The 27,279-nt window shown below is 41.4% G+C and overlaps 3 protein-coding genes and 1 long non-coding RNA gene across 4 annotated transcripts in view; 3 read left to right on the plus strand and 1 right to left on the minus strand.

Moving 5' to 3' along the window:
* Positions 1-3,129, plus strand: part of ppp1r12c (protein phosphatase 1, regulatory subunit 12C) — a 10,774-nt gene extending 7,645 nt beyond the window's left edge. The window contains exons 12-20 of the mRNA XM_030782072.1: positions 4-91; positions 433-547; positions 770-885; positions 1,144-1,181; positions 1,332-1,383; positions 1,636-1,740; positions 2,294-2,344; positions 2,583-2,633; positions 2,844-3,129. Coding sequence (XP_030637932.1) covers positions 4-91; positions 433-547; positions 770-885; positions 1,144-1,181; positions 1,332-1,383; positions 1,636-1,740; positions 2,294-2,344; positions 2,583-2,633; positions 2,844-2,930 — 703 coding nt within the window. The 3' untranslated portion in view covers positions 2,931-3,129. The remainder of the gene's footprint in view (positions 1-3; positions 92-432; positions 548-769; positions 886-1,143; positions 1,182-1,331; positions 1,384-1,635; positions 1,741-2,293; positions 2,345-2,582; positions 2,634-2,843) is intronic.
* Positions 3,130-7,138: 4,009 nt separating this feature from the next.
* Positions 7,139-7,802, plus strand: LOC115819807 (uncharacterized). The gene is made up of 3 exons (XR_004025548.1): positions 7,139-7,394; positions 7,550-7,588; positions 7,737-7,802. It is a non-coding gene; the product is annotated as an uncharacterized LOC115819807 (long non-coding RNA).
* On the plus strand, positions 7,800-11,445 carry c8h22orf23 (chromosome 8 C22orf23 homolog). The gene is made up of 8 exons (XM_030782817.1): positions 7,800-7,808; positions 7,952-8,026; positions 9,770-9,881; positions 10,028-10,090; positions 10,274-10,441; positions 10,631-10,765; positions 11,066-11,166; positions 11,344-11,445. Exons 1-8 carry the CDS (start codon positions 7,800-7,802, stop codon positions 11,443-11,445), a joined length of 765 nt encoding a protein of 254 aa, XP_030638677.1.
* A 2,409-nt stretch (positions 11,446-13,854) lies between these two features.
* On the minus strand, positions 13,855-27,248 carry micall1a (MICAL-like 1a). The gene is made up of 16 exons (XM_030782724.1): positions 27,106-27,248; positions 23,731-23,779; positions 22,006-22,147; positions 21,565-21,665; positions 20,386-20,510; positions 19,232-19,842; positions 18,952-19,015; positions 18,380-18,789; positions 17,634-18,022; positions 17,032-17,166; positions 16,615-16,741; positions 15,817-15,907; positions 15,269-15,342; positions 14,867-14,981; positions 14,624-14,670; positions 13,855-13,970 (listed from the first exon to the last, which is right to left on the minus strand). Exons 1-16 carry the CDS (start codon positions 27,246-27,248, stop codon positions 13,855-13,857), a joined length of 2,739 nt encoding a protein of 912 aa, XP_030638584.1.
* Between the last annotated feature and the right edge of the window lie 31 nt (positions 27,249-27,279).

The following is a 27,279-nucleotide window of genomic DNA, read 5'->3' on the forward strand; positions in this document are numbered from 1 at the left end:
CAGGTTCCAGGCCCCGGTGAGAGATGAGGAGTCAGAGTCTCAGAGAAAGGCCAGGTCTAGACTCATGCGGCAGTCTCGCCGATCCACACAGGTGTGTGTGTGTGTGTGTGTGTTTAGGAGTCTTTAGTGGGTTCTCTCATATGGTTTGATGTGTTCTAGTCCCTAGTTACTCTTTCGCTGCATCTCTTCTGACCTTTCAAAGGGCCCTGTAGGCAAAAACTTATGTTCCTGATTAGCAGGATTTAAAGATGGTGGCAAAGTAGTTGATAAGCTGTCTCATGATCTAGAAAAGCATTTTGACGCCAGTCCTTTGGTATTTCGCACGTAATATCTACCTCACTGTCTCAATGCAGGATACACGTAAGGACAATAATGACACTAATATTGGCGTATTTTATGAAAAGGTGAATATGTGCTCATTTTGATTGACAGGGAGTGACGCTGACCGACCTGAAAGAGGCAGAGCGGAATGTCAGCAAAAGTGCCGATTCTTCACGCAGCGTCCAATCTGTCAGCCCCATTGTCACAGTCACACCCGCAGAGAGAGGTTCGTGTTTTTTTCGGGCTAGCGTCTAACTGCAGTCATTCCCCATAAGCATGCTTTTGACTGAGGGGTGACGGTAACAACCGTTTTTTGTGTCCTCTAGTTTGATGCAAAATCGTGCATATGCGTACGGTAGATGCTCCTGTAATTTTATGTGTTTTGTGCTTGTTACTCAAGTTTGTGAGTTGTGTTTCAATGGCTGATGGATGGTTTATTCCGCTACAGACACTGAGCCAGTGAAACAAGCAGGGACAGAGGCAGATACCAGACTGGGAGTGAGGGACCGCAGGAGGGCCAGGAGAGAGAGACGCTCCACTGGATTGGTCCAGCTGACTGGAGAGGTAACTAACAAGACGCATCATCTGCTACCTTCACACACACACACACACAACTCGTCCTGTTCAACTGCCTTGCTGGTGCTGTTTAAGGATTTCAGAAACAACTTTCTTTATTTAACTGAAGAGTTCAGCAAGAGCTTCTTGTCTTACAATCTTAAAATCGACAAATTAATATGTAGTTATAAAAATATAGTTATAAACAAAATCTTAAAACATTCCTTTATAAATATATCTAAGTGTCAGTATTTTTCTGTCCCCAAGGAACTCGACTCAGGCGAAGATTCAGAGGGCACACAGGGGTATGTACCTCATGTCTGCCTTTTATATACATATATACATACATACATACATATATAAATATATACATATATATTTACAGGCAAATTTTCTCGACTGTGTGTTTTACTATTGCATCTTCATTATCTTTTTTTTTTATTGTTACTCTAAAGGCTTCATCAGTTACGGGATTCCAAGCAGTCGTCTTCACTAGACTACAAACTGGTATGTTTGAGTTAGGAATTTTAAAATAATCAACGTGTATTAAGGAAACTTAACATCTCAATACATCTTTCGATAGCAGGACTTTGAAAACAGGACGGTAAACCAAAACTCAAACAAGGTCATTTGGTGTGGACATGGCAGTTCAGTCCGGTCCTCTTTGATCTATCCTTATTTGTTTCTTCTCGATATTTGAGTTCAGTTGTCTGTCTGTCTTATTGTTTTCTCTTTTTTTTGTCTGTTGTCCTCCATCAGCTGTACGAAGAGATTTTACGGGAGAACAGTCGACTCAAAGATAAGCTACAGGAAACTCAGCTTCTTCTCAACGAGAGCAAAGTGGAGTTAGAAAGACTGAGGCAGGTAAGTGAGATGGGAAGAAGTTCTGGTGTGACCTGAGACAGCGAGGTAAACAGGTCAAGTTACCCTGGCAAGTTCCTCTCCTTTCGAGAACTTTTGCGAATTCAGAGAGGAATTTCCACGGATATGTGAGCGGTCCAAACAAACTTGAACCATGCTAAAAGAACATTGAAACCAGGCCATCTCAGGAGGTGGTTTTAGTTTTTTTGTTTGTTTGTTTGTTTGTTTTGTGGGTTTACAGTGTGCTTCTTAATGTACTCACAGTATGCACAAAGCTTTCTCGGCTTGCGTGTTTTTTAAAACAGCTTCTCACATAATCCTTTAGGCACCAGTAGGTGCAATGCAGCAAGAGTTCTAACAAAAGATAGTACTTTGTGAACCAAAAGTGAACCAGACATTGATCTGATTCCTCTTTTTTGAGAGAACGGACAGAGTGACCGCACGGTGAGCTCGCTGGTTTTTCCGTTTTAGCTTATCGGTTCACTTAAGAGGCCTGAGTTCAGAAATGCATTACTCACGGAGTCTGTCTGTCTGTCTGTCTGTCTGTGAATCACAGAGTCAGGAGAACAGCTCAGAGAGGCCTGCTCTGCTGGAACTGGAGAGATTTGTAAGTCCTGACGTATTTTTCTTCTAAAAAGAAGTGTGTCAGTCGTCGTCATTACGGACAGAACGTGTAACTGTTTCCAGCTTAGCATAAAATGGTGTCTCTGCTTAATGTGAAGAGATGGCGCTAAATAAAAAACCTGTGAGAGAGGGAGCCAATCTAACAGGTCGGTGTTGTGTGAAGTGAATAGCAGTCATGTGAGGGAATTAAAGAGACGTCTGAATGTTTGCGACTCTTTCAGGAGAAGAAAGCTCTACAGAGAAGAGCAACAGAACTGGAAGATGAACTCAAGGTAGCTCAGCTTTTTGCATCTTCTCAAAAAAACAAAAAACAGAATAGCCATACTTTTCCCACCTTAAACCGCAAAGAAACCTCTAAAACGTAGCCCTCAAAATAGTTTGCGATCTTTAAAGTGCCATTGTGCCTAATTTTCTCTCTCTCTCTCTGTCTCTGTCTGTCTCTCTCTCTCTCGTTCTCTTAATCTCCCTCTTTCCCTGTCCAGGTTCTTGTGGACCTCCGTGCCGATAACCAGAGACTGAAAGATGAGAACGCCGCTCTCATTCGCGTCATCAGCAAGCTTTCCAAATGAGGCGCCCAGTCCTCCGCACAATTTACAAGAGTCACTTTTTCTCTCGACTTCAAGGGCACAAAAACGGACACCACTAACCCCTCTCTGCCCAGGACGCTAATCAGGGCATTAACACTGCATCTCACCATGGGCAGTCACTCAATGCCTGGTTTCCTCTGGGTCTCTGTCCTATAACCTCCCCGAGCCTGATTTAAAAAAAAAACAACAACAACAAAAAAAAAAAACTGCTGTTCTCAATGCAGAGCTGCTTCCGCAGGGACGCGCATCGGAATAGACTGGACTCACAGGGCGCTCTTGTTCCACGTTTAACGGTCTTACATTTTCTCTCACGCACTCTGCTTTTAATTTCCTCGCCGCTTGACATGAATAGACCCTGATAAGTAATAGGTAACAGCCTTTATTCACTTCAAGTTCTCCGCTCGCCGTAGCCGTTCACATTAACCACTATAGCTTATGCACTGATTCCTCCTCACCACTAGAGGTCTCTACAGGTAAGAGTTGATTGCCAAGTAACTTTACTTGGAAACGAAAAAGATGTAGTGGTGTTAGTTCTGGGGGGGGGGGGGGGGGGGGGGGGGAGAAAGACAGAAAAAGAAGAAGAAAAAGAGAGACATATGTGCCAAACCCTTGAACCCATTCCTGTCTGCTTTAGCATGTTTGTTTTCTGTTTCGTTTCTGAATTTAAGGGCGGGTGAAGAGGATTGGGGTTGTCTATTTCTCAGGACAAGTCTAGGTCAACACTGTACTTGAGCTGACTACTGTAAAGGTGGACCAAACAGGCATTTGCATGGTTCTTCTTTCTCTGTGAACGAGTATTTATGAGTATATATATATATATATATGTGTTTATAAAGATTATCTCCAGAGGCCTTGTCTTCAGGCAGGGGTGATTTGGTCTCCTACCGGTTCAGGTCGGGCGGAGGACGAGTATTCATACTGTAACTGAGTGTTGCTCATTCCTGAACACATCCAAAAGGTCAAGGCTATCGAACGTTTACCATCTTATTTTGTTTTTGTTTTTAATTAACTGTTCATTGTTTTTGTCTCTTTTTTTTCTTTTTTTTCTTTTTTTTTAGCTAAATGCATGCCAAAATTGTATTTCGACAAAATGTGCCTTTCTATACATCTATTTTAATATCTCTATTTTGCTTTGAAAAAAAAAAACTGCCTAGCTAACTGATTTGGTAGCCGTTTAACAGGAACTTTGTCGTTTTTTTTTTTTCTTTGACAGTTATTTTCATTTGGTATCTGAATATGCTCATACTGCAAATAAAAATGATTGCCAGCTGTTCCGTAACATGAGCCTCTTCCTTGTTGAGAAACGAAACCAACATGTGAGGTGTTGGCAGCCAAATACCCACAGATGATGCATTATCCTCGCAAGACCAGAAAACACCCAGGAAACTGCAGTTGTGAAAAAGTTCTTAGTCAATATGAGACGGAAACAAGAGATGTTGAGAGAAAACTTGACACAAATAAAACAAATGCCATTAAGGACATCCCTTAATTAACTTGAACCTTGAGTTTAAAGTTAAGGATTGATATGCCAGGCAAAGTGAATCTACATTTATTTTTTATTGAAGAACAAAAAGAATTGGAAAACAAAACATTAAGCAAGTTAACGTGTGGATTCACGTGCTGATGGAGCCCACACTGCACGCCACACAGTCAATAGCTGTTTGCCCCAATCTGACATGACCACAGGTATCTAAAATAAAAACCCAAGTAATGGCTCACCAATAAGAACCTAAGAAAAAAAGACCAGGGGCATGATAGTAAATTATCCTCAATACAAGAACTAACCTAACCCTGAACCTTTAAGGATAAGAACAAAGAGTTCTCTCTGTCCTTGACCACTCTAAATTATGCGAAACTCTTTTTTTAAGGTATCGTATCTGTCTTAGTCATAAGCAAAGTGTTACTTTTGTTGCTGTAGAAGTACTTCGTGAAATATAAAGAAATTATATCATTGGATCAAGTGGTTTAAAACGAGAAGTTCCATCTTGATATAGTTCAAGATCATTTTATAGCATTGCTGATGTCAGCTGTTGTTATAACAGAAAAATAGATTTTGGTTGTTACCAAGTTCATATTTTTATTACAAGAAAAAAAAAATTGGATAGAGATCAGCAACATACCCCAGCAAAGTAATGCATTCATGAGGAGGTCACTGACAAATCTTAAGTATGCTTTTCACAGTTCTGAAGAAAACAACATGGAGGAAACAGATAAATAGATAGCAGACAGAACCCTCAGTGTCTCCTAACCTCATGTCACTCAGGGCCACAAAAGAAATGACTTTGACCTGTCTGACTGTCCATTCAGTTTAGTTGTCTTGCAAAATATTGTATTCTCACATACAACCCAAAAAGTCCCATCTGATCAATGCAGACGTAATCACTGCCGTGTTAGGACGCGTATGGTGGTAACTGCATAAAACTACTGACTGTCAAGTAACCAGACATGCTTTACCAGACTTGCTAGAAGTCATGGTTTCACTTTCTGTTTCTCGATCAGTACCGTTTTCCCCAGTGTGACGACAGAGCTGTGAAAGGTATAAGTGGGCTGGAAGTGCTGGAGTGCTTTTATTATTTCACCTACTAGTTGAATAATAATAATAATAATAATGAACACAGCTGCAGCTAAGACAATGTCAGAACACAACTCTGGTAAGTTGAGATACTTCTTAGGATTTGCAATTTTTTTTTTTAATTAGGCGAGACTGAGGCAGAATCTAAACTTATTGTATTTTTGCTCGTTCATGAAAAGATGGTTTGAGTTTGATGAATAATATTTACATACAACCAATATAAATATGTTACAGTTAAACACTGTAAGGTAGTCCAGGTGTTCGCAATCAGACTAAAGAGACAGAAAAAAACATATATAGGTTGTGAAAAAAAAAAATCCATTGGCTGAGACTAACTTAAGAATAGACAGAAACAATGCTCCCATATTAATCCAATATTCCCATATTAATCCACTCCATTTGGCATTCATTCGGACCATTGGCTCATGGGTCCTTGTGTGATATTTGATTATGTTTGGACAGGTGTTTTGTTGAGGATCTTGTGGATGAAACATCTTGGTCTTTTTCAGTAACATTGCATGTTAACACTGGTGACAAATGTACAGCCTATTTAACTTCTCCAAAAAAAATAAAATGCAAGTTTAATGTGAGGCAGACAATAAAGTTCAAATAGTGTGATATCAGTAACTTTAAGAATGAGTAACTTGGAACTACGTGATACTACGTCACAATTCTGGCCCTATTAAGTTGAAATTATGATCAACCGTTTTTTGTAATTCTGAGTTGTCGAGTTTGCTAGATACCAAAACAACTCTGTGACTGTCGAAAGGCCGCACAGCACAGCACTTAGCAATTGTGGTACGCTCAGCATTAATGAGTTAAAATAAAAAGTTATGGTCTTGTATTTCGTCATTATTTTTAGATTCTAGAGACAAATAGTCTGTTCAGTTAGAGGTAAAGATGATATGGAGTGCAAAAGTATACTCAGTGTGTGATGTCAAACCCAAAAGCCACTCGCAACCCATTAAAAACTCATATTTTAATTTTTTCTTCATGTTTTTTCCCTTCTAGGACTGTGTGATCAAGAGTTTGTTGGAGGACCAGAACGCTTTGGCAGATACCGTGCCATTGTGGTAATCTGCCTTCGTCACAACAGTGATAACAGTGTGTGTGTGTGTGTGTGTGTGTGTGTGTGTGTGTGTGTGTGTGTGTGTGTGTATGACATAGCTAAAGTTGAGAATGGATTATTAATGCACATTTTCTGTTGTTGAGGATTTTTGTATTAACTCTGCAGTTTCTCTTTGAGTCTGTCCCTCTCTCTCTCTCTCTCTCTCTTTCCTCTTCCCTGGACCCTCTTGTCCAGACACCAAAGGCTGAACAGAACAAATGCTTCTGAACAGTGTCAGTGACGCAAGTCAAAACTCCACTGCTGAAAAAGCGATCATGACGTGGCGATGGCCCACCCTGAAAAAAAGCCATCACAACTACCGCTAAGTCCTTTCTCCTCTCTGTTTTTTTTTTTTTTTTTTATTATTATCATTTTTATTTAGTATTTATGTATGTTTCTGATACAATGCTAATTTCACTATACAACAAAAAAAAAAGAATTTTATTATGAATAGGTAAAGTATATTTCCAGTATTTTAGAATGCATTATGCAAACATACATTTCTCTGATAACACAGTGTTTCAATTAGCATAGCATACTGCAGTAGATGGGATTTTATTAGTATTAAAACAGACGAGCTGTCTCACAGAATCGTTTGGTAATAATCTTAAGATCTGAGTACAGAGAATATTGCACTGATATCTGTCTTTTCTGGGCCTCTGAATGCTTTTCATGAACACAGACCTTTGGGAAGAATCACGATGAGGTCATACAACTCCTCCAAAGTCTTACCCTGGATGGAGATGAACAGGAGGAGATGGACAGGGTAGGCAGGATTGTTTTAGGATCATGTTCATCTTACAACTATACTTTGACTCCTGGTTTGACTCCTGAACTGACGATAAGAGGAAATGATCAAGCCAGGCTTTCCAACTCACTCCACTTTATGCTTTATTAACACCTGCTCTTTTACTTCTATAGTTCCCACAGATGCATGAAACAGAAGAGGAGATGGACTGTGTAAGTTTGTAGGACCATGCACATTGAAGTCTCTGATCAGCATGGCAGATGCTATCTATCTCAGACCTGTTTCATTAATACTTTCTCTCTCTCTTTCTCTCTCTCTCTTTCTCTCTCTCTCTTTCTCTCTCTCTCTCTCTCTCTCCAGACACAGGAAGTGGACATTGTCCAATTATTCCAGTGCCTGAATCTGGATGAACATATGGAAGGGATGGACTGGGTACATTGCGCTTACAGCAATAAAATTAGCACTGCAGTACTGTACACAGTAATACTAAAGCTACCAGCTATTCCATTCAGCAGCTTCTCAATTTATCAGATTTTTGTCCAGCGAAAAAGGGTATAACGGTGTGTTTTCAACAGGAAATCAGAGATGACTTCACTGATGTTCTACAGTCCTTCCGCAGACTGGATCTGAAAGAGGATGAAGACATGGAAGTCTGTACATGAAGAGGAGAAAATGTATATGCCTTAAGGCTCAACGCTGTATAATAATGTAAATATAATGTAAATATTCCATGTTTGAGATGAATTTCAGTCAAAATCTTCTCCACCCTTTTTGGAGGATTTAATCTGAACTTCATTTTCGTGCTATTTTTGTATATAGTGTACATATTTATGTGTTTGTTTGTTTAGTTTTGAGATTATTTGTTTTATTTATATTAAAAGTTAATAAAGATGCCCTCCAAAGAGGGGGGGGTGGGTGGTGGGCTTAAAAGCAAGTCGTCTCATTTTTGGGATCGGAGTAGTGATGACAGCCAGCTCAGAATAGGAATTTAACCTCTTTAAATATCTCAGTCAGTCCACTTACAGAATTCCATTACACAGGCTCTGATAAAGGTGAATGATGGAGTTTGATTTGTTTACCTGCGAAAAAAGGAAAATACCAACACTGACCGAACAAACAAACAAACAAATAATATTGTTCTGGCAGAGTAAGCAGGATCTCACACAACTTCAGAAATTCGGTCGAGTGCCCATAATACGTCTTTAACATACTGAACGATTTCTCATAGAAGTAAAATCAGCACGTTACCATTTTTCTGACTTAGATTCATTTACATGTTGACATGGTGAAATTCCTCCATTGCAATACTGAGCTCTTGCAAAAACGCCATTTGTCTTTCCTCTTTTGAGTTGGGCCACTGGCACTAAGTAATGGAGGAGCTCTGAATTTGCACTTTGAATATTGCTTATATTTTCGCCTCCTTGCAGACCATCACCTTTTTGCTTGTTTAATTAGTATAATTTCCTGCACATTCTGCACTCTTTCTAGTTCTCGCTTGTGGAGTGGAGTTGTATTTTCATGGGAGTAAATAAATAAAACCAAATAAATAAAAAATAAATCAAATAAATACGTTTTAACTAAAACTTTCATATGTCTAATTGTATTAGCTGGATGAAATTAATCATTTAGAATAATTTATTAACTGATTAAAAAAAAAATACTCGATTGATGAATCGGTTACAATATAATCATTTGTAGCAGCTCTACTACTATGTGTGTTTCTCTTTAATCTCAGCTGGTTTGAATCCAGACCTGTGTGAGAGAGCATGTTGAAACAAGCGGGTGGAACATTGTTATTGTGAAATCTCAGACGTTTTACACATTTAAACATAAAACAGAGCACATTTAATGCGTTATTTATTTAAGAAAGAAAGATGTTTGTCTCAAATTTACGGTTTCTTTTACGACCTCGCGGTTCTGCTCATCATCATTATTCTCATTTAACAAGTGAACGTAAACCCTAGGCGCTTCTTGATTGCGCATTGGTTGCTATAGCAATTTGCGTTTATGTTCCCCACACGCCGTGCCAGGCTGAGGATTTTAGAATGGTACGTTTTGTTTTCTCTTCCTTCTCAGTTTAAAAATGTCTGTGTGTCACCTAATTTAGTTTCACAAACTACAAGACTGTATAATTCTTTACTGTTAAATAAAAACCTTCAAAACTAATAACGCCAAGTGTCCCTGCAGCTGCACGTTGGAGGGTTAGCAGAGTAGCTTTCAACGATTTAAAATACAAAAATATCTAGGCTACAGTTACAAACTAAGATGTTATGATAAAGATATTCGATGTGAATCTCAGCAGAATAACTGACTATTAGCTATGTGAATTACTCACAGTATATAATAATGTATTGATGCGTCCGTGTCTTACCTCATTTTCTGCACGATATTAGATGGAGCGGATCAACTGCGGACCAGCGACAGCACATGACATAAACAGCAGAGGAATCTGGAACTGTCCCCGAGCGACCAAGTATAGTAAAGAAACACAGGATATGTTGAAATGTACGTGCTCTCTCTCTGTGTGTGTGTGTGTGTCTGAGTGTGTGTGGCTGTGTGTGCCTGTGTATGTGCGTGTATTTGAAAGTTTAGCTTTTTTGAAGCTGTCAGATCTTACATGGCTACTTTTTACACTCTGATGCCACAAACAGTGATGATGCGAGAGTCAAGGCTCACAAACTTACAACAGAGAAAGATCAACGACCAACTGGAAAGTAAGTAATGCTGTTCCTCACTTCTGCTTGAATTCTCAGTTTTGAATGCTGCTTTGTGTTACCAGCTGTTTCAGGTTTTTCATGCGATACACCCTACTGTCCTTAACCTGTCTGGAGGGGTCCTGTGAACCTACTGAGGGAACAGAGTCCAGCCACCTATTTTGATGTTTTCCTTTTCAACAGAAGGGGGAGCTCTTCCATTGAACTGTAACCCAAACTCCTCAGCTCCTCCACAGCCCAAACCCAAAATTCAAAAATCTGTCCTGCCTGGCAAACCACTACGAAGAAGCGCTGAGAAATGTAGAGCAGGGGATAATTACACACGAGAGAAGTTTCGACCCAGCGCCACACGTAGGTGACACCGTTACAGCGCATGTAATAGTGCACGTACCAGTGCAGTTCCTATAGTAGGACGATTGTTTACCTTATCTAATGTCCTGTTTCAAAATATTTACCGGGATCACGCATTTCATAGGACAGATATCTGCATGTGTCTCTCTGAAGGCTTTCCTCTTTGCTTTACTTCTTTCCATTCGTTAGGGGATCTTGAGAAAGAGAAAATGAGATTGCAGAACCTGCTTGCCACAGGCCAGGAGAATCCAAACCCCCCTCAGTCAGAGATGGTGCCCAAAAAGATGGCTGTCAATGTGGAAGAGAGAGACAGATTCCAAGAGGGTAAGTTTACGAGAATGTTTACGGAATAAAAGCTTTTCATCTCTGTTTCCTTTGCTTTTATCGTTCATTTCCTGTTGACTCAGCATTATATATAAGTAGTACATCCTGTTTTCTTAAGGCAACACAACCTGTATACTGATTTGCACCTGTATTTCACTACTGTTAGTCAAAACATATATATATATGTAAATCATTGTCATTCCACAACAGATGCTTTACAGGTGAATGATAATGAATGCCAATACCGTGTAAGATCCCCTTTAAACTGATGATGAGTCAAGTGTTTTGTGTTTCTCGTAGTTCTGGATGAAATTGAGGAGAGGAAAGAGTTTTTAGAGGAAATGTTTGCACTTGGACAAGGCCACAAATACCACAACCTCATCAACACAGAGATCTCCCAGGTAAATTGCCTAAGGTTCTCCGACACACTCTCTCACGTACAAACACACAGTGACACAGGAATACTGCGAAGTCCATTCTTTTATACAGAAATACTACAGACACCTGAAGCACTACAAGGAATATAAGGTTCCACAACGCTGACGGCCCATCCACTATTCGCTGTTTCTGTCATTTAGAAAATCCGGGAATTAGAGATGATTGACAAGCCCCGCAATGCAGAGATGAACTGCCTATGGATGAAAGAGAAGGGGAAGCAGTGGGAAGCAGAGGATGAATGACCATTTCCATGGCTGCAGATTAACTAAACCTCAAGAAAATACAGAAAATTGGACATATTTTGGATATGTCATCTTGTGGATATGGCACTGCCTTTAGTGTGTGTTGTGAATATTATAATCGTTCTGAACGAGCGTGCACGTCACAGGCTTTAAAATCCTGATCAATATTTTCGAGTTTTAAACTGTAACTTCAGCTTTGATTGTTCAAACATCTGTTTTGTAATCTGTCATGTCGATTACTTTTCTCTTTGTTGTATGTGTCGGGGAATGGGCCAGGAAAAGCGCTGAATGTTTTTCCTACTTGGCACAGATTTTGACGCCTGTCTCTCCGTTTGATCACTGCTGTCAAAAACAGTGGTAAGACTGATGTAACACTGCCTGTAAGACCATGGCGTTACGGACTGCACTAATGTGATTTGGCTTTCAAGCAGTTGTGCTATACTGAACTCTAAAATACACCTAACACTATTTTTAAGGAGTGAAAATAAAAGGTTTGTTTTCATTTATAGGCAAAACATTATATATATATATATATATATATATATATATATAAAAATAAAGAAACACACAGTATCACATGGTTTTAATTTGTTTTATTTCTCTATGCTCTGAAACTCTAAGCATTTGCATTCTTTTGAAGGACTATTTTTGAGATGCAGCAAAAGCCCTTGGTTTGTGTTTAAGAGGCACAATGACATGAGCAGCTGTAAACATAAAACAGTAGAGAACACAGATAAATGATACTTTACAGGAGTTTGTGTTAAATTTAGACAAGACAAAAAAAAAAAAAGAGAGAGAGAGACACCAAGGGCACAATGTTGACAGTAAATGTTGACCTCAGCAAAACACAGTCAGACTTAGAAACACATTGGAAGACACCTCCATAAATACAATAAAATAATGGCACTCCTTCACAAACACATCAGTCTCACACCTTACAGTCAGCGCTACAGATAAAATAAGACCAACGTATGACACACAGTAAAAACAAAGAAAGGCATCGACAGAATAAATTAGGAGCAACGTTGCATAACCGCTATTCCTGGGCATTTCCAGACAGTCCACAACCTCAATCAAAACTTGTTAATAAAACAGACATACATTTACAAAAGGACTCCTAATTCTATCTAAACAACCACATGGTGGATAGGGATTTCAAAGGCTGGGTTAATCACTGGTAATGCTGGTTTCAGAGAACAGAGGTACACAACATCACTCTAAACCTGTTTCTATTTTAGAGTAAATGACCTTATTGGACAATTACATTTTGCCGGCTTAATCCAAAGAGTCTGAGATGAATTTAGTCTATTTAAAAGTTTGAAGACAGGTCGTAAAGAGTCCGAGACGACCAAATTCTCTCAACCCAAAAAAAAAAAAACCCAAAACAAAACAAAGGGGGAAAAAAAATACAGTCCCTGTTGTTAGGAACACAGTACCATAGCTTTTTCTCTCTATTTTCCTTTTATAATCTTTCAAATTCCATAACACATAGACACTCTACATCAACGTGATATTCAGCCCGTTGTCATTGGTAGTTTGTTCATCAGCATTGTATTTCTCATACAACATTACGCAACAAAATACAACCTGTTTCCATCATAGTATCATAACGAGTGAATACGCCCATCTCTAAAACCAAGTGCACCACAGATCAAAACCACAGAGAATATTAAGTGCAGTAGTTTTGAGGGGCTGCACAAACAACCAAGACTAAACCGGGATGTTAGATTGACAGATAAATAATAGACAGATTAACAGATTAATAATATCTGCCCCCCACAGAGACATTGCTTTTAAAGCGGTTGTGTAATCTGATGTCAGTTAGTAAGAAATTATTTTCACTTTTATATCTAGAAATGACTTTTGACTTCATATCCATGGTATGAACATGATTTCATATCATGGCTTTGACTGCAACTATTAAAATTTCATAACACACAAACATCTGAATTGCATAAGCGATGGCCAGTAGGGCAGTTGGATTAAATGGTACTCAAACTGCATTTGAACAGGCAAGCAAGATGGAGACGTCTTTGGAGCTTGATGCCTTTATCAATGGTAAATCCTCAATGTTTGTTAGATTTTAATATTTGCAAAATACAATCATTACACGATAGTATAGTAATTTACACGAGTTAAAATATACTTTACAGCCAACATCCTAAATTCTCTCAGACAAGACGCTATTAGGTATCGATAACCGAGTCTCATTCTTTTTTTCATTTATCTACGTAAAAGGCAACTCAAAGTATAAATTACGTACCCAGCTGACTGTTTTTTTTGGATAGACACTGATGAGGGAAAAACAGTTGAAGTTGGTTGACTCTCTCTCTCTCTGTAACTGCCCCATTGACGTTCAGGGAGCAGAAGATGTTGAAAGCCAGGTCCATTTCCCTTCTCTTTCCTCCTTCAGCTCTTGTCCTTACGAGGGCTGCCACCCTTAGCTCCCTCTCCCTTCAACTTCTTCAGCACCTTAATGGGTTTGAACTTGCCTGGCTTCTTCTTCTCGCTGTCCCCATGAAACTCTGCAAGAGAGGCAACTGTGAGTATGACAGAGGGAGATGCAGTGAGATGAGTGAGGAGACAGGGTTGTTGGGGAGTATGACAGGAGATACTGAGGAGTGAGTGAGGGGAGAGACGTTACGGAGTATGACAGAGGGAGATGCAGTGAGATGAGTGAGGAGACAGGGTTGTTGGGGAGTATGACAGGAGATACTGAGGAGTGAGTGAGGGGAGAGACGTTACGGAGTATGACAGAGGGAGAAAAACTGAGATGAGTGAGGAGACAGGGTTGTTGGGGAGTATGACAGGAGATACTGAGGAGTGAGTGAGGGGAGAGACATTACGGAGTATGACAGGGGGAGATGCAGTGAGATGAGTGAGGAGACAGGGTTGTTGGGGAGTATGACAGGAGATACTGAGGAGTGAGTGAGGGGAGAGACGTTACAGAGTATGACAGAGGGAGACACACTGAGATGAGTGAGGAGACAGGGTTGCTGGGGAGTATGACAGGAGATACTGAGGAGTGAGTGAGGGGAGAGACGTTACAGAGTATGACAGGGGGAAAAAAACTGAGATGAGTGAGGAGACAGGGCTGTTGGGGAGTATGACAGGAGATACTGAGGAGTGAGTGAGGGGAGAGAGTTATTGGAGATATTACAGAGGGGAAGAGACTTGCCTTTTTTCTTTAACATAGCAGCCAAGAGCTTGTCTTCTTCCTCTTCTCTTTAAGGAAAAAATAAAACCCAACAAAATAATCATCAATATATGTTTCAACATTTTTTGGACTTTCACATAAAATATACACTTCAGTTAAAATGACCAATAATTCAGCCTCCAAAAATCTGTGTCTTTCAGCTTTGAAATACCAGAACAGGGTGAAAAAAAAAAACAAAAACGTGGGTGTTCTGGGATTGATTACCTTTGCCTGTCCTGGTCCATACTGTTGATGATCTGGTTCCTCTGCTCAATGATGGTGACCAACTCCGCCATCAGCTCCTTCTCCCTGGCTCTGTCCTCCTCAGTCCACTCTCTCTCTATAGCAGTAAAAAGAGAAGGGGGTCACACGAAGAGGAAGGGAGTGTTTTTCTCACGGGTGAAAGGTGATCAAACTCCAGAGACCATTTGCAAGATTGCGCATTACTCAGAAGTTTGAAATCGATTTCCAATCTGGCATCCGGGTATTGTAGACTGATCAAAATGTAGTGCCTGTAAAATTCAACATCCCACAGAGTGTAGCCAGTTCACATTCACACCCGTGTACTGAATTCCAGAATTCTGAATGGAGCACAGCGTGAGGTACTGTGTGAGTACATATGTTTACCTGGCTTATTAAGGAGGCACCTCAGTTCGTATTCCACGTCTGCTTGCCTCTCCTCCAGATTCTGCTGCTTGGCTCTGGGAGTCACATAAACACACAACTCAAAACAATAATCCAAATATTCATGTGGTATCCTTTACATGAGTCACACTGTTTGACCAACCCTTTTTCTTATCTAAAATACCTCCACTGCAGATAAGGTTGAGAGCAGTGGAGGGCAAAGCTCCTCCGAGTGTCTATGGAGGGCAGTGCTCCTCCCTCACTTCTAGCTCTGATTTAACGTATGTGATTCCTGAATTTTTCAGAGGTTCTTCAGGACCTTAATTAGCTGAATCAGTGTGTTTGTTAGGGGTGGAAGCAATAGACTGCATATCCTGCAGAGGGCAGATTGTCAAGTTCTGCAACCGAAGCACGATGCTTACCAGTGCTTACTATACAACTACCAATGCTTACTACTTACTATACCGTCTACTTCACGACATGCCAAAACATTACCATGTTTTGGCAAAGCTGTTTTCCACCGGCTGAGCAACACAGCGGGGAATACTTACGTATAGACCAGCTCAGCCTCTCTTCGCACCAGTAGATGTTTCTCATGAATGAGAGTGAACCAGTCCACTAACAGACGCTCCTCTTCCTCATCTGAAAGAACAAACCGTCTCAATCACTCAACTGTGCCCTCATCGGCTCCTCTTCACATAGTGCGTATTGACACATGCCGGTCCTTGACAGTCCACAAAAAAAACCCCACACTACGTACGTCCCTACGACACTACATATCGTAACCAGATAAGCACTTCAGTCCTGGGCTCACTCATCTTTGGCATATGAGAGGTCAAACCATGCAGCATAAGACTGTCATTCAGCTCATATCCACGCGTGCAAAAAAAACCCATCAGAGCCGCAAAGCAATTCTATCGCTAACAGTTAAACAGCTTCGACCGGTTCAAACTGATTTTACCTTTTCGTCTGACACCTGCAAGGCAAAGTGACAGCCACCAGTGTTTTCAATTTGATAAAGAAAAATTAAAAAACAAAACAAAACATGTAGATCCACAAAGGAAAAAATGTACATTTTCCCCAAGCCTTTTTTTTTTTTTTTTTTTTTTTTTTAAAGTGACTACTGACATTCAGTGAAATTCATGAAATATAAAGTTTCTGATGTCATCATATTAAATTAGGCTTCCAGACACTTTCTTTCCTTTAAAAATCTAATCCTAGAAATCCTTCTCTCACCAAAAATAATATATCATTCAATACAATATAATACAATATATATATATGTATTATTCCAATGCTACAGACCCAGTTAAGGTCACTGAGTCTTCCATTCACTCACTCAGTCTTACCGTTGGGACTATCTCTGAGTTTCTTCTCCAGCTCCACTCCTCTCTGCTCCAGTTCATCCAACTGCCTCTCCAGCTCTCCCATCTCCACATGGATGTCCTCCACAGGGATGTACTGGTCTGACTGAACCTAAACGTCACGTGTCCCACAAGCACAGTAAGATTTACTGTGGTGTTCCTCGAGCAAACCACGAAGCCAATTATTGCTTTTAAAAAAACTACCACAAGAGTAATGATTTGATAAAAGAGGGAGCAAGAACAATAGTTACACTAGAAAACGACATCAACTGCCTTATGTAAGTATTCATTGCCTGCTACTAATACTACATCCTCACAATACCTTACAATACAACACAGTACAATACAAATACTTCACAAGCTAATGGAAAGTGAAGCACAGCGTCCTCATGCCGCTCTCACCCTCCGTTTGATGAGGGGGAAGCCGTGACCAGGGGCGGGGGGCCGGGCCGGGCGAGGACCTTTCGGGGGCCTGGACGACGCTGGCGTGTGGGAGGGGGATGCCTTACGGTTAAACGGATTCTCCTTGCAGGTACGCTATATATATATATATATATATATATATATAGATATATATATGAGAAGGAGGGAAGAGAAAACAGGTTGGAAGAGATAAGCAATGTGTGGTGTTGAGGATAAAGAGAGCAAAAAAAAAAAATTGTTAAATTAGTTAAAAATCTTAAAAGCTGCCAATGGAACTCTTTAGACACTCTGTAAAATACTCCAAAGGTCTATGAAACTCGATCTCCATGAGAAGAAGAGTTTTGCCCCCATCCAAAAAAAAATGTTATTTGGGTACAGTTACGTAAATGTGGTCATTAAGGCGACAGAGATAATTTATCATTGGAGGGTGGAAAGGAAAATCTTTCCAGAGCCTTCAGAGTAACCCGGCAATCAAAACGGCAGCAAAGCAACAACAAGTCAAGCACACTACCAATTTAGTATCCACCACACTGCAAAGTCAAATGTCTGTGGCTGACCAAGGGGAGCAGGGGTATTCTCACCTTGTTTTGGGAAGCGGATGGCGGAGCGGTAGGTGTACCCAACTGTGCTAGAGGGCTGGGGGCCGTCGGTGGACGAGGGGGCGGCGGCCGTGGCGCTCTCGTCCCAGCGCTCCGATTGGTCTGCGGAGTGGAGGGGGCGGAGCTGGTGTTGGTGGGTGCTTGTGGCGGAGCGGGGCTCGGCGAGGGGTGAGGTTTCGGCTCAGAAGAAGGAGCGGCGCCCGAAGAGGGTTCGCTGATGGATGGCTCAGACACGCTCTTGGTGAAACGGTGTTCTTGCTCGGCGGACGTGGGGACCTGAGCCCTGCCTAGCTCTGAGGAAGAGGAGGAGAGGCTCTCTGTGCTGAGAGCTGGAGAGGGACAGGCAGAGGAAGACTGAGACTGAGGAAGGGCTAGAGTGAGAGCAGACGGAAAACAGGCCAGGAGAAAAAAAAAAATCGAAACGGAACCAGAAATGGAAAAAAGAGAAATGGGGATGAAGACACAAACAGAATTAATGTAGGGGATTAACACGACACTGACCATACAAACAAAGCATGACAAAACCCTGACAAAACTAAGTTTATTGTTTTGTTCCCGAACCGCCCCACCAGGACTGTAAAAATGAGAGCTGTCTCGACAGACAGCATCCGCAAAAGTAATATGATCAGCCTGTATGCAATGTCTGTGGCGAAGAGGTAATTGTAGCCATGACCAGAATTTACAACTGGTTCCATGGTCAGCCCGCGTTACCCGAGTTTGCCACTGACCTGAAGGGGTCGTCTGTGGAGCTCTGGGTGCTGGCCGTTTCTTCCTGCCACTTCCTGGACTAGCAGAGGGGGCGGGGCTAACTCTGCTGGAGGGAGTGTTGGGATTGGTTGCATCAGCTGTCTGCGTTATCCCATACCAGGGGTGGCTTATAACCACAGAGGGTGGAGCTGAACTCTCAACAGGTTCTGTCTCCTCCTCCTCATCATCCTCGTCCTCAAAGGGATTGGTGGATTGTGGGGGTGTGGCTGGCCGGGACTCCTCCACTTTCACTGAGGGAACAGATCCAGCGCTTGGAGGCGAGGCTAGACTTTTGGGAGGACGTGGGGCTGGCCTCTTCTTAGGCTCTGACTGAACAAGCGCTAGCCAGGGAGGGTCTTTTGGTTTGGGAGTGTCACCGGATTGGCTAGAACTAAGGAGGAGACAGAAAGAGCGATGGCAAAAGGGAGGGGATGACAATAAACACATGAAAACAAAGAAACACAAACTTTCACAAAAATGCATGGCTAGACAAATGAGTAATGTGAGGCCCAACAACACACAGTTTACACGTTTTCATGACAAGACTTCTCACCTTCCAGGGGAGTGAGATCTTTCACGAGGCACGGGGACAGAGCGTCTCCGTTCAGGAGAATCTCCTGGGATAGAGTAAGATGCATAACCAGTATTTAACAAAAAACAACAAAAAAAAACAGAAACACGAAGATAACAGGGCGTACAAAACAATGTCTAAATAATGGACATAGATACTGACACTATACATTTACCGCTTATCTGAAACCGCTTATCTAATTCCGCTTATCTGAAAAGCATGACAACCGATTTGATTCCGTACAACTATAAACCAAACTCACCGTTCACGGTTGGACTCTGTGTCCTCCTTGGTGGGCGGGGTCTGGGGACTGGGCGTGGTTGAGGGGATGGCTCAGAAACGCGTCGAGGTGCAGGCACTGGTTTATTCTCGTGACTTACTGGCGCGGGAGGCAGGCTACCATTGGCCACATCTGCAGCGGGCTTTTGGGCACCCTCTTCCTTTTCCTGTTCTTCATCCTCCGCTCCCTCTTCATCAGTTTCGTCGAATGGATTTGGAGGGGTGGAGGGACTTGGCTTAGTCCCCTCTGTCACACTGACGTCCAGGTCCCCTCCTTTCTCCGTTACCTCTGTCTTTCTCTCGCTTTCTAAAGAGTCTGAAATACTGACTTGCAATACTGACGGAGTGGCTTGTCCATTGTTCTCAGCTACACTAGGGGCTGTTGTTTCTTGTTCCATCCTATTCGGAGGGGTTTCAGGCGATGTGGCCATCCCCATTTCAACTACTGCTGATTCAGCTTGTTTACTGAGATCCGGACGACCATTCTGATTGACCGCGGAGGACTTTGCAAAGTGGTGCGTGCAGACGAGAGACCCCCCTTCTCCGGTGAGTTTATAAGAGCCTGGCAATAACGTGCTGCTACATTCTCTACATCTGAAAGCACATCAGGGAACATTTAAGTGGTCTGACAACACCATACAACAGTGATTTCCATCATAAACCAGAGGAAATACATCATTTTTTCACTCTATTCATGACAAAATCAGCAATAACTTCCTGTAAGCCTCTTTAACTTCAATTCAGTCAGCTTAATCAAGGTGAGTTGGAGAAGACTCTCCAGAAACTAGTGTGGCCAGCATCCTTTCACACACCGATCTGCTAATGTCATCAAGCGTCATAATTGGTTTGGCAGGGAGCGTTATTCCTGTGAGGATATTCATGTGACAGTCTCATGCAAAGGTTCACAGCCAATCCACCGCCACGTCGTGTAAATGTGGCACAGCCATAAATCCCAGATCTGGCACACCACTCGTCGTCGTGGCAACGGCATTTAATTGGGGCCCAACCAATGCAACACTCTTTTGACCACAAAGTTCGGTCTTCAAATTTCATCCTAAAATTACATTTTGAGTCATCGCCCTGAGAAATGGCTAGGGAAGAACTAGAAAAAGATGAAGACAGTCCCTGTTGAGTTACCTGAAGCAGTTTCGGTGGTAGAGCTTTCCATCAATGAGGTATCTCTGCACTAGGTGAACATGCTTCCCGCACGCCGCACAGGTGCTGCTCAGAGTGCTGCGTTTGGATGTAACCTCAGTGCCCATCTATGTGGGCAGGGCCAGGAGCCAGGGCGGGGCAGGAGGCGGAGCATTGGGTGGGGCAAAGTCAAGGAAGGGAAATCAAACGGAGAGTCAGGATCGAGAACGGACTGATTTTGTCTCACTTTGTTACATTAGTGATGAAGTCTATTTATCTGCTTATTTTGTCTATCAAATTTAATTGGTTTGCTCCAAATGATATGTACCAGTGTAAAACTAGATTATTAGCACCAGATACAGCTTCATAATAGTTTTAGTAATAGTATTATATTAATAGTAATAGTATTATCATCATGTAGACGAAGAGCTTTGGCAAATGTAAAATTACAGAGAAGAATTCAACATCGGAGTTAAATAGAAAAATAAGTTAAAAAGAAAAAAAAAAATCAAGTGGGGTGAGAGTTAGGGGGTTCAGAAGTTAAAGTATGAGTGACTGACCTAGCTGATTTGACCCCCCCCCCCTCCCCCATAGCCCCACCCATTCTAGTGTCTATGCACAGGATCAGAGAGGGGCGGGGTGAGCAAAGACAAGGAATTGGAAGGAGAGGGAGGGGAGTAGACTTCCATCTAAAGATGGGAGAGGCAACAGTGTAGGATGTGCAAAAAAAAAAAAAAAAAAAAAGGGGGAAGAAAGAGGACACACAAGCTCTCTTTACAGACTATACCGAACCACAGAGCCTCACCTTCAAACACATGCAAAGCTTCGCCTACTCCCATTTCTTTCAACCCTCAAGGACAACGCAGGTCAAACACTTTACATTGCCTCTGGCTATTCCCACTTAACTACACATCATAAAAAAAATACCACTGTGTTAAAGCCTCAGGCTAGTCGAAAATGGTCGTACAATCTTAACTGGACAACTCAAAGGCATCCCTGACCAGTATTTACAAAAAAAACAAAAAACAAAAGTCATTCTTTTTAATTAAGTCCGGTACTGAAACTCAAGCCCTTGTTAGCATGCATTCTCGAGAGTTGTTAGACAGATCTAGCCAGTGTAGTTAATGTAGATTGTTTTACTGAAAACAGAAAACTGCAGTGACATGTGTGATGTCCGCGTACCTCAGGCGCTGCCCCCTTGTTCTCAACGGAGGCAACAGGTCTTTTCACCGCTGGTTCACTGTGACCTGTGCCCCCTGGCCTCTTCATCGAGGGCGGGTTGGCTGCAACAACAGAGACAGTTGAGAAACTGGTCATTAAAGGTGATGTTTCAAAGGATCTATACAAGCCTCCATGAGTTCATTTTCAACATACCAATGACAACCGGTTTTTATGAAGGGGGAAAAACACACTAGTTTTATTTATATATTTATTTATTTATTTCTGGAGTGCCGACAGCTGTCTGTTGGTCAAATAACTTGAGAGGTTGTATATTTCTATACCATATGTGTAAACTTTAAGTGTGACGTGTATGAGGTTCCGTGTGTTCTTTGCGTCCTCTCACTTCTTCTTTGGAGATGATCCTGTGAGAACCAGAGATTTACGCATTGCTTTAAAACATACCGTTAGACTTATTGGTGAAAAAGTTGTAGTATTGGGACACATATGTGATGATGCTTAACCGGTCAGGCACTTTCATGGACACCATATCCTCTGGGTCCAGCAAGGCAGGAATGCCCAACTCGGTCTCAGCCACCTCGAATGCCTGGACACACGGAGAGCGAGAGAGAGAGAGAGAGAGGAACATTACAAAGGTCAATCAGGATTTGCTCTGCTACAGAAGTGGTCACCCAAAGGTCTTCAGTTGTTATGGCAACCAGATTCTCCAAGAGCTCTTTTTGTTCACAAAAAAACCCAAAAAAACAAGAGAGCTTTTAATTTAATGGATACTTTAAGAAAACAAAACGTGCTTGTTAACGTGAAGTGAGAAGAATACAGCGCTTTCATGTCGTCATGTTTGGAAACACAGATGTCAAACTCCAGTCGTAGAGGGCCAAGATGTCTACACTGTCTTTGATCCAACCATCAAACATTAGAAAGTGATTACACTCCTTTTTGTTCTTAAAATGTGTCAATTAGTGAAAACAGCTGGTGTGTGTGAAGGTTTACGCTAATAACCACAGATGCTTCAGCTCTCCGGTGCCTAAAATTTGACTCGCTTGCTTTGGAAGATTAATATTTCTGCATGATATGACTCACAAAATTCATGTGACCCTGTCTTACTGCTGTTCTTCCTATTTTTAAAAACTCACTGAGAAAAAAAACGGAAGACAGGGTGGGAAGAACTACTCCTAAAATACATATGAAAACTCTCGTTATATGTGCTTGCATTTGCTTTTGCAATGCCTTGCCTTTTCAATAATTTATTCAACAAGCTGAATATTCTAAAGCTCGACACCAAATGTGAACTGTGAACATCTGTGTCCAGAGTTCAAACTTCTACAAATGGTTGGCATTTTTGCCTACTCGCAAAAAGCCCCGAGAACAGCTGATAACTGCTGTGATAATTAAGCTATTTCCATTGCAGAGGAACTGATAATAACAGGGTTCTTTACAGAGGGTAGATGTTATTTAGAGTAAACTGCAGTTTAAGCATTCGTTCCATGTTAGCCAGGGTTAGGAAAAACCACCCTGGAGGGTGTTAACCTACATAACACATCTGCTAGGCTTGTATTAGCATTATGAGGTCTTCCAAGTGTTTCAAGCTGTTTATGAAGATGGTTCACAGCTTCACAAAGGACATAATTTATATAATCATACGTCATGAGAACGATGCCATTTGTGATGTGCGTTTAAGACCTGAACCGTATCGTGTTGTCATTAAATGTTTTCCTGGGATACTATCGTTCTACTTCGACGCACTCAATGTTCTGAAAGTACCAAGCAAAAGCGTATTTATAAAAATTAGAATATGCTAAATGTTAGGGTAGAAAATGTGGGTCGTGACTTCATAATGTCTTCTTTCTCTCCATTGTTCTGAATTACATTCCTTTCAGGTGCAGTTCATCATACACACCCTGTGATTCTTATCCAGTCATCACACCTCTCACACTCTGACTAGTCCAAACATGTGACCAGTTTCACAGAGACAAGAACTGTGTTTATTTATGACAGTTTGTCTTTGAATGTGTCACTCCTGTGAGGTAATAACATGAGTATTATTATGACCACATCTAGGGTACAGCTTTATGATGTAATCACAAAACAGTCTACCAACTAATTTGAAGCCACTGACTCTGAAGAGATTAGTAGCTGTTTAGTAGTTCCAGATGAAAGTAAGACACTCACCAGGCGGTTGTTTTCGTAGACATTTTCTTTAGAGAGGGAGTCAAAGTCTCTAAAAGGAAGCAAAGAAAAAAAAAAACACATCACATATCACAAAATATTTCACAAAGAAGAGACCCCAAAGTCAGCGTTTTGCCAGAAAACAATTCCAATATTCGGGTCTTATATGGAAAATCACATAGGCTTCCAACCACATTGTGGTTTGAATATTTGTGGTAATGTACTGACTAACAGAGCCCGCTTGCATTTGAATGCGCCAGTCGACAGAAAAAGGAGAAAACTATCAGCGTGGTCAAGTCATCCCATATATGACTAGTCTCTAAATGAACAACTGCTGTTTTTCCATTCAAACAAATAAAAGACTTACTTCTTTGTATTACAAAATTTTCTTTACTACACTTCCTGTTATTGTGTATGACCGGCACCAGTGAGAACCTGATACATAGACACATCAACACAAAACATAGGACCAAATGCTGTAACTGTTTACAAGAGTAAGAAAGGTGAAATATTTCAGTGAAAATATGAATGCACATGGAAGACTACCCATGAAGAATGAAAAAGGGAGCAGTTTCATGGACCGTGACAGCTTTTCCACCCCCGTTCCAAACAAAGCCACCTCTGTTCCGTTAATCTTACTCCCATGGCCATGACTGCCCCGAGCTAAACCTGACAAACATGTCATGTTTCCTGGCCAAACTGTGGCCTTTCCTGGTGGAGTGAATCTAAAGCTGGTGAGTCCTTCTATGACGCATAGTCGTTCTGGAACATGTTCACCCTTAAATGGAAGCAGCATCTCCTCGTCTATAAACCACACCAGGGCAGGCTGGCACAGGGCGAGGCGCTGGGCAAACGCGGACAGGGTGTGAAACGCTACTCAAACATAATCTCCTTCAACACAAATAACGTGTTTCTTTATCATTAAAAAGGAGCCGACTCTATCCATCAAAACTTATCTGATCGGCACCTATACGATCTATGATGTAAAGATGAACATGCGCTGTCCACAAGGCAAATCACGGCCGAAGAAGTGAAAACAATTTCCTGAGGTCTAAAATGGTCCACACAGAGAAGAGAGAAAATACATGATACCAATACGAAACTGTGAAAAAAAAAACTATGAGAGGAAGAAAAGAGAAGTGAGAGAGGGAGAGACAGAAAGGACACACACAGAGAAAACTAAAGCTGTATCAATACGCTCTGCTTCACCGGACTGAGGAAAGGACAGATACAAACAGACTGAAACTTACAAAATGAACGGCAAGACAATCACAGTCTTGATTTTTTTTTTTTTTTTTTTTTTTAGTGAAGGTGAAATAACATACAGGAGGTATGTTGTGCTGAAGACTTTGACTAACATGAGGAATGGATACGATGTCTACAGCAGCTCTGCGTGCAGTAAACCTCTGCCAAACCCTCTATTCAGCAGTCATGAAGTTCTGATCAAACATGACCCGGTTAGCAGGGTTAGGGGCATACAGTTGTTCTAATTAAGATAGCTGACCCGCCTCGTCAGGTCAGGAAGGTGCTGTACATTCTGAGAGCCAGTTAGGGCCAGAACAGCATTAGAGTTAAATCCACAGTGACAGCCTGAGGTCCCAGTCGCAGATTATCCTGACAAACTGTCTTTCTGGATCAGGGCTGAGGGAGGAGTGCGAGAGAGTCATTCTGGCTCAGACAAAGAGTGCTGTAGTTAATTGGCCTGCATCCCAACACACTCTTCCTTCCCCACCTCTTTCGCTCCGTCTTTCTCTTGCTCCTATTCAAAAAAAAAACGCCTGCGCTAGCTCTGGAGGACACTCTCTCCGTCTCGTTGACGCCTCCTCCTGCTGCTGCTTTCTCTAAAAAGATTCAGAAGGAGTGTAATGCAGATGTAACTCACTGACACCGTAACTACACATACCAAAAAAAAAAAAAACAGCTGCGAGAGGAGGTGATGCACTCTGGACTGAACACAGACACCAAAATGACAAGCTCCTTCTTTTCTTCAAGCTCTCTTCTTTTCTCTCTCTCTCTCTCTCTCTCTCCCTCTCTCTCTCAATATTCCACTCCATGGCATCACTCACAGCAGTATTGTTGATGCAGCAAGTCTGTGGCCTTGCAATGCCCTGGTTAGTGAGTGCAGCCTGTGACAGGGAACTGTGTACTGAGGATAGAGGGAGTGTTGTTACAGTCAGGGCTCCGGCTGTCAGCCCACATCAGAAAAGGCACACTGACTTCCCCGCCTCTCAGCACTGATGAAGAGCACCGCTCCAGTTTGTAGGGATTATAAGGCACTTATGTTTAGGAAAATGTGGAGGAGTTGTTTACTATAATGGTACAAGACAACAAAGAGCTTTAAACTCAGAACACACAAAGCCAGCTCATTCAGATCTAAACCCTAGGATAAACATAGATGTTTAAACTACATAAAAATTTTTTTAAAAAAACATAACTCATCTGATTATAAGCCTACCAAACAGTTCATACGCACCAAGACAAACCCACTCTAAATGTAGTCACACATACGTCTGAAAACCAAGCACAAACAATTTTAATAAATGGCAAGCACATATTAAGGTAAGACACTTATTTGTCATATAATCAAGTTTTCATACACATATCAGTTCCAGCTATCATTCAGTTACTATGGCAGTGTGTGTGCTTTATGACACCTGTGTTGGACTGATGACATTAATGGCTATATGTGTGAAGCCCTGACTTTGGACCAGACAAGTTAAGTAACTCTGTATCGAGAGCTTGGTGACCCTAATTAAATGTTGTGAGTCTGTTCTCGCTTTAAGCTGAGATTCAGCCAAACTTAAACTTGCCTGCGGGATGCCATCACCTATGGGTGTACTGGTGGCCTAAATCACTGCTGATGGTAGTTGAAGAGACAGTAGTGTTTGTTTACAATCAAGACTAGTTGCTTAACACTACAATTAACTGTGTACATAAAAATACTGTTTATTCATATTCATTTTGAGTATATATACTCCAACAATGTTTCGACCGCTGTTTAAATTAGCATAAATTGTTAAAAGAGCAAAATATTTGGAATAGTTTATTTTAGAACTTGACCTAACCAGATCACTGGTCGCTTATACTGTTGCAAAAAAACCCCCTATTTATAGTGAACAGTTCTATTTAGGTTTAACGTTCACTCAACTTTAGCTTCGATAGTTTAGGATTACCATAGATATAAAAGTAATTATTAGTAAAGAAAAGTGGTACTAACTCAACTAGACTCAATGTTCTATGCTCGATTACATTAGCTGTAAGGCTCATATTTCCAGACTATTCTGAGTTGCAGTGAGAGGGGGCCCAAGACGCTTCTTGGGGAGCAAAGGAGGACGTTATTAACTTGTCAAGAGAACTTTGAAAAAACGAGCTACTTACATCAAATCCGGTCTGTGTCTGTGAATGATGGCACAAAACGCTAAGCCATCCCTGAAAGACGTTGACATGTTCTTTATGTCGACATCATTGTAGTTTTCGCATTGTATTCTACACCATTCCTGTAGTGCCTTCAGAGACCCCATGATGAAAGATTCAGCAAGGAAATCGGCCCTT

This window comes from Chanos chanos, chromosome 8, assembly GCF_902362185.1.
Source record: "Chanos chanos chromosome 8, fChaCha1.1, whole genome shotgun sequence".
NCBI classification, from domain to species: Eukaryota; Metazoa; Chordata; class Actinopteri; order Gonorynchiformes; family Chanidae; genus Chanos; species Chanos chanos.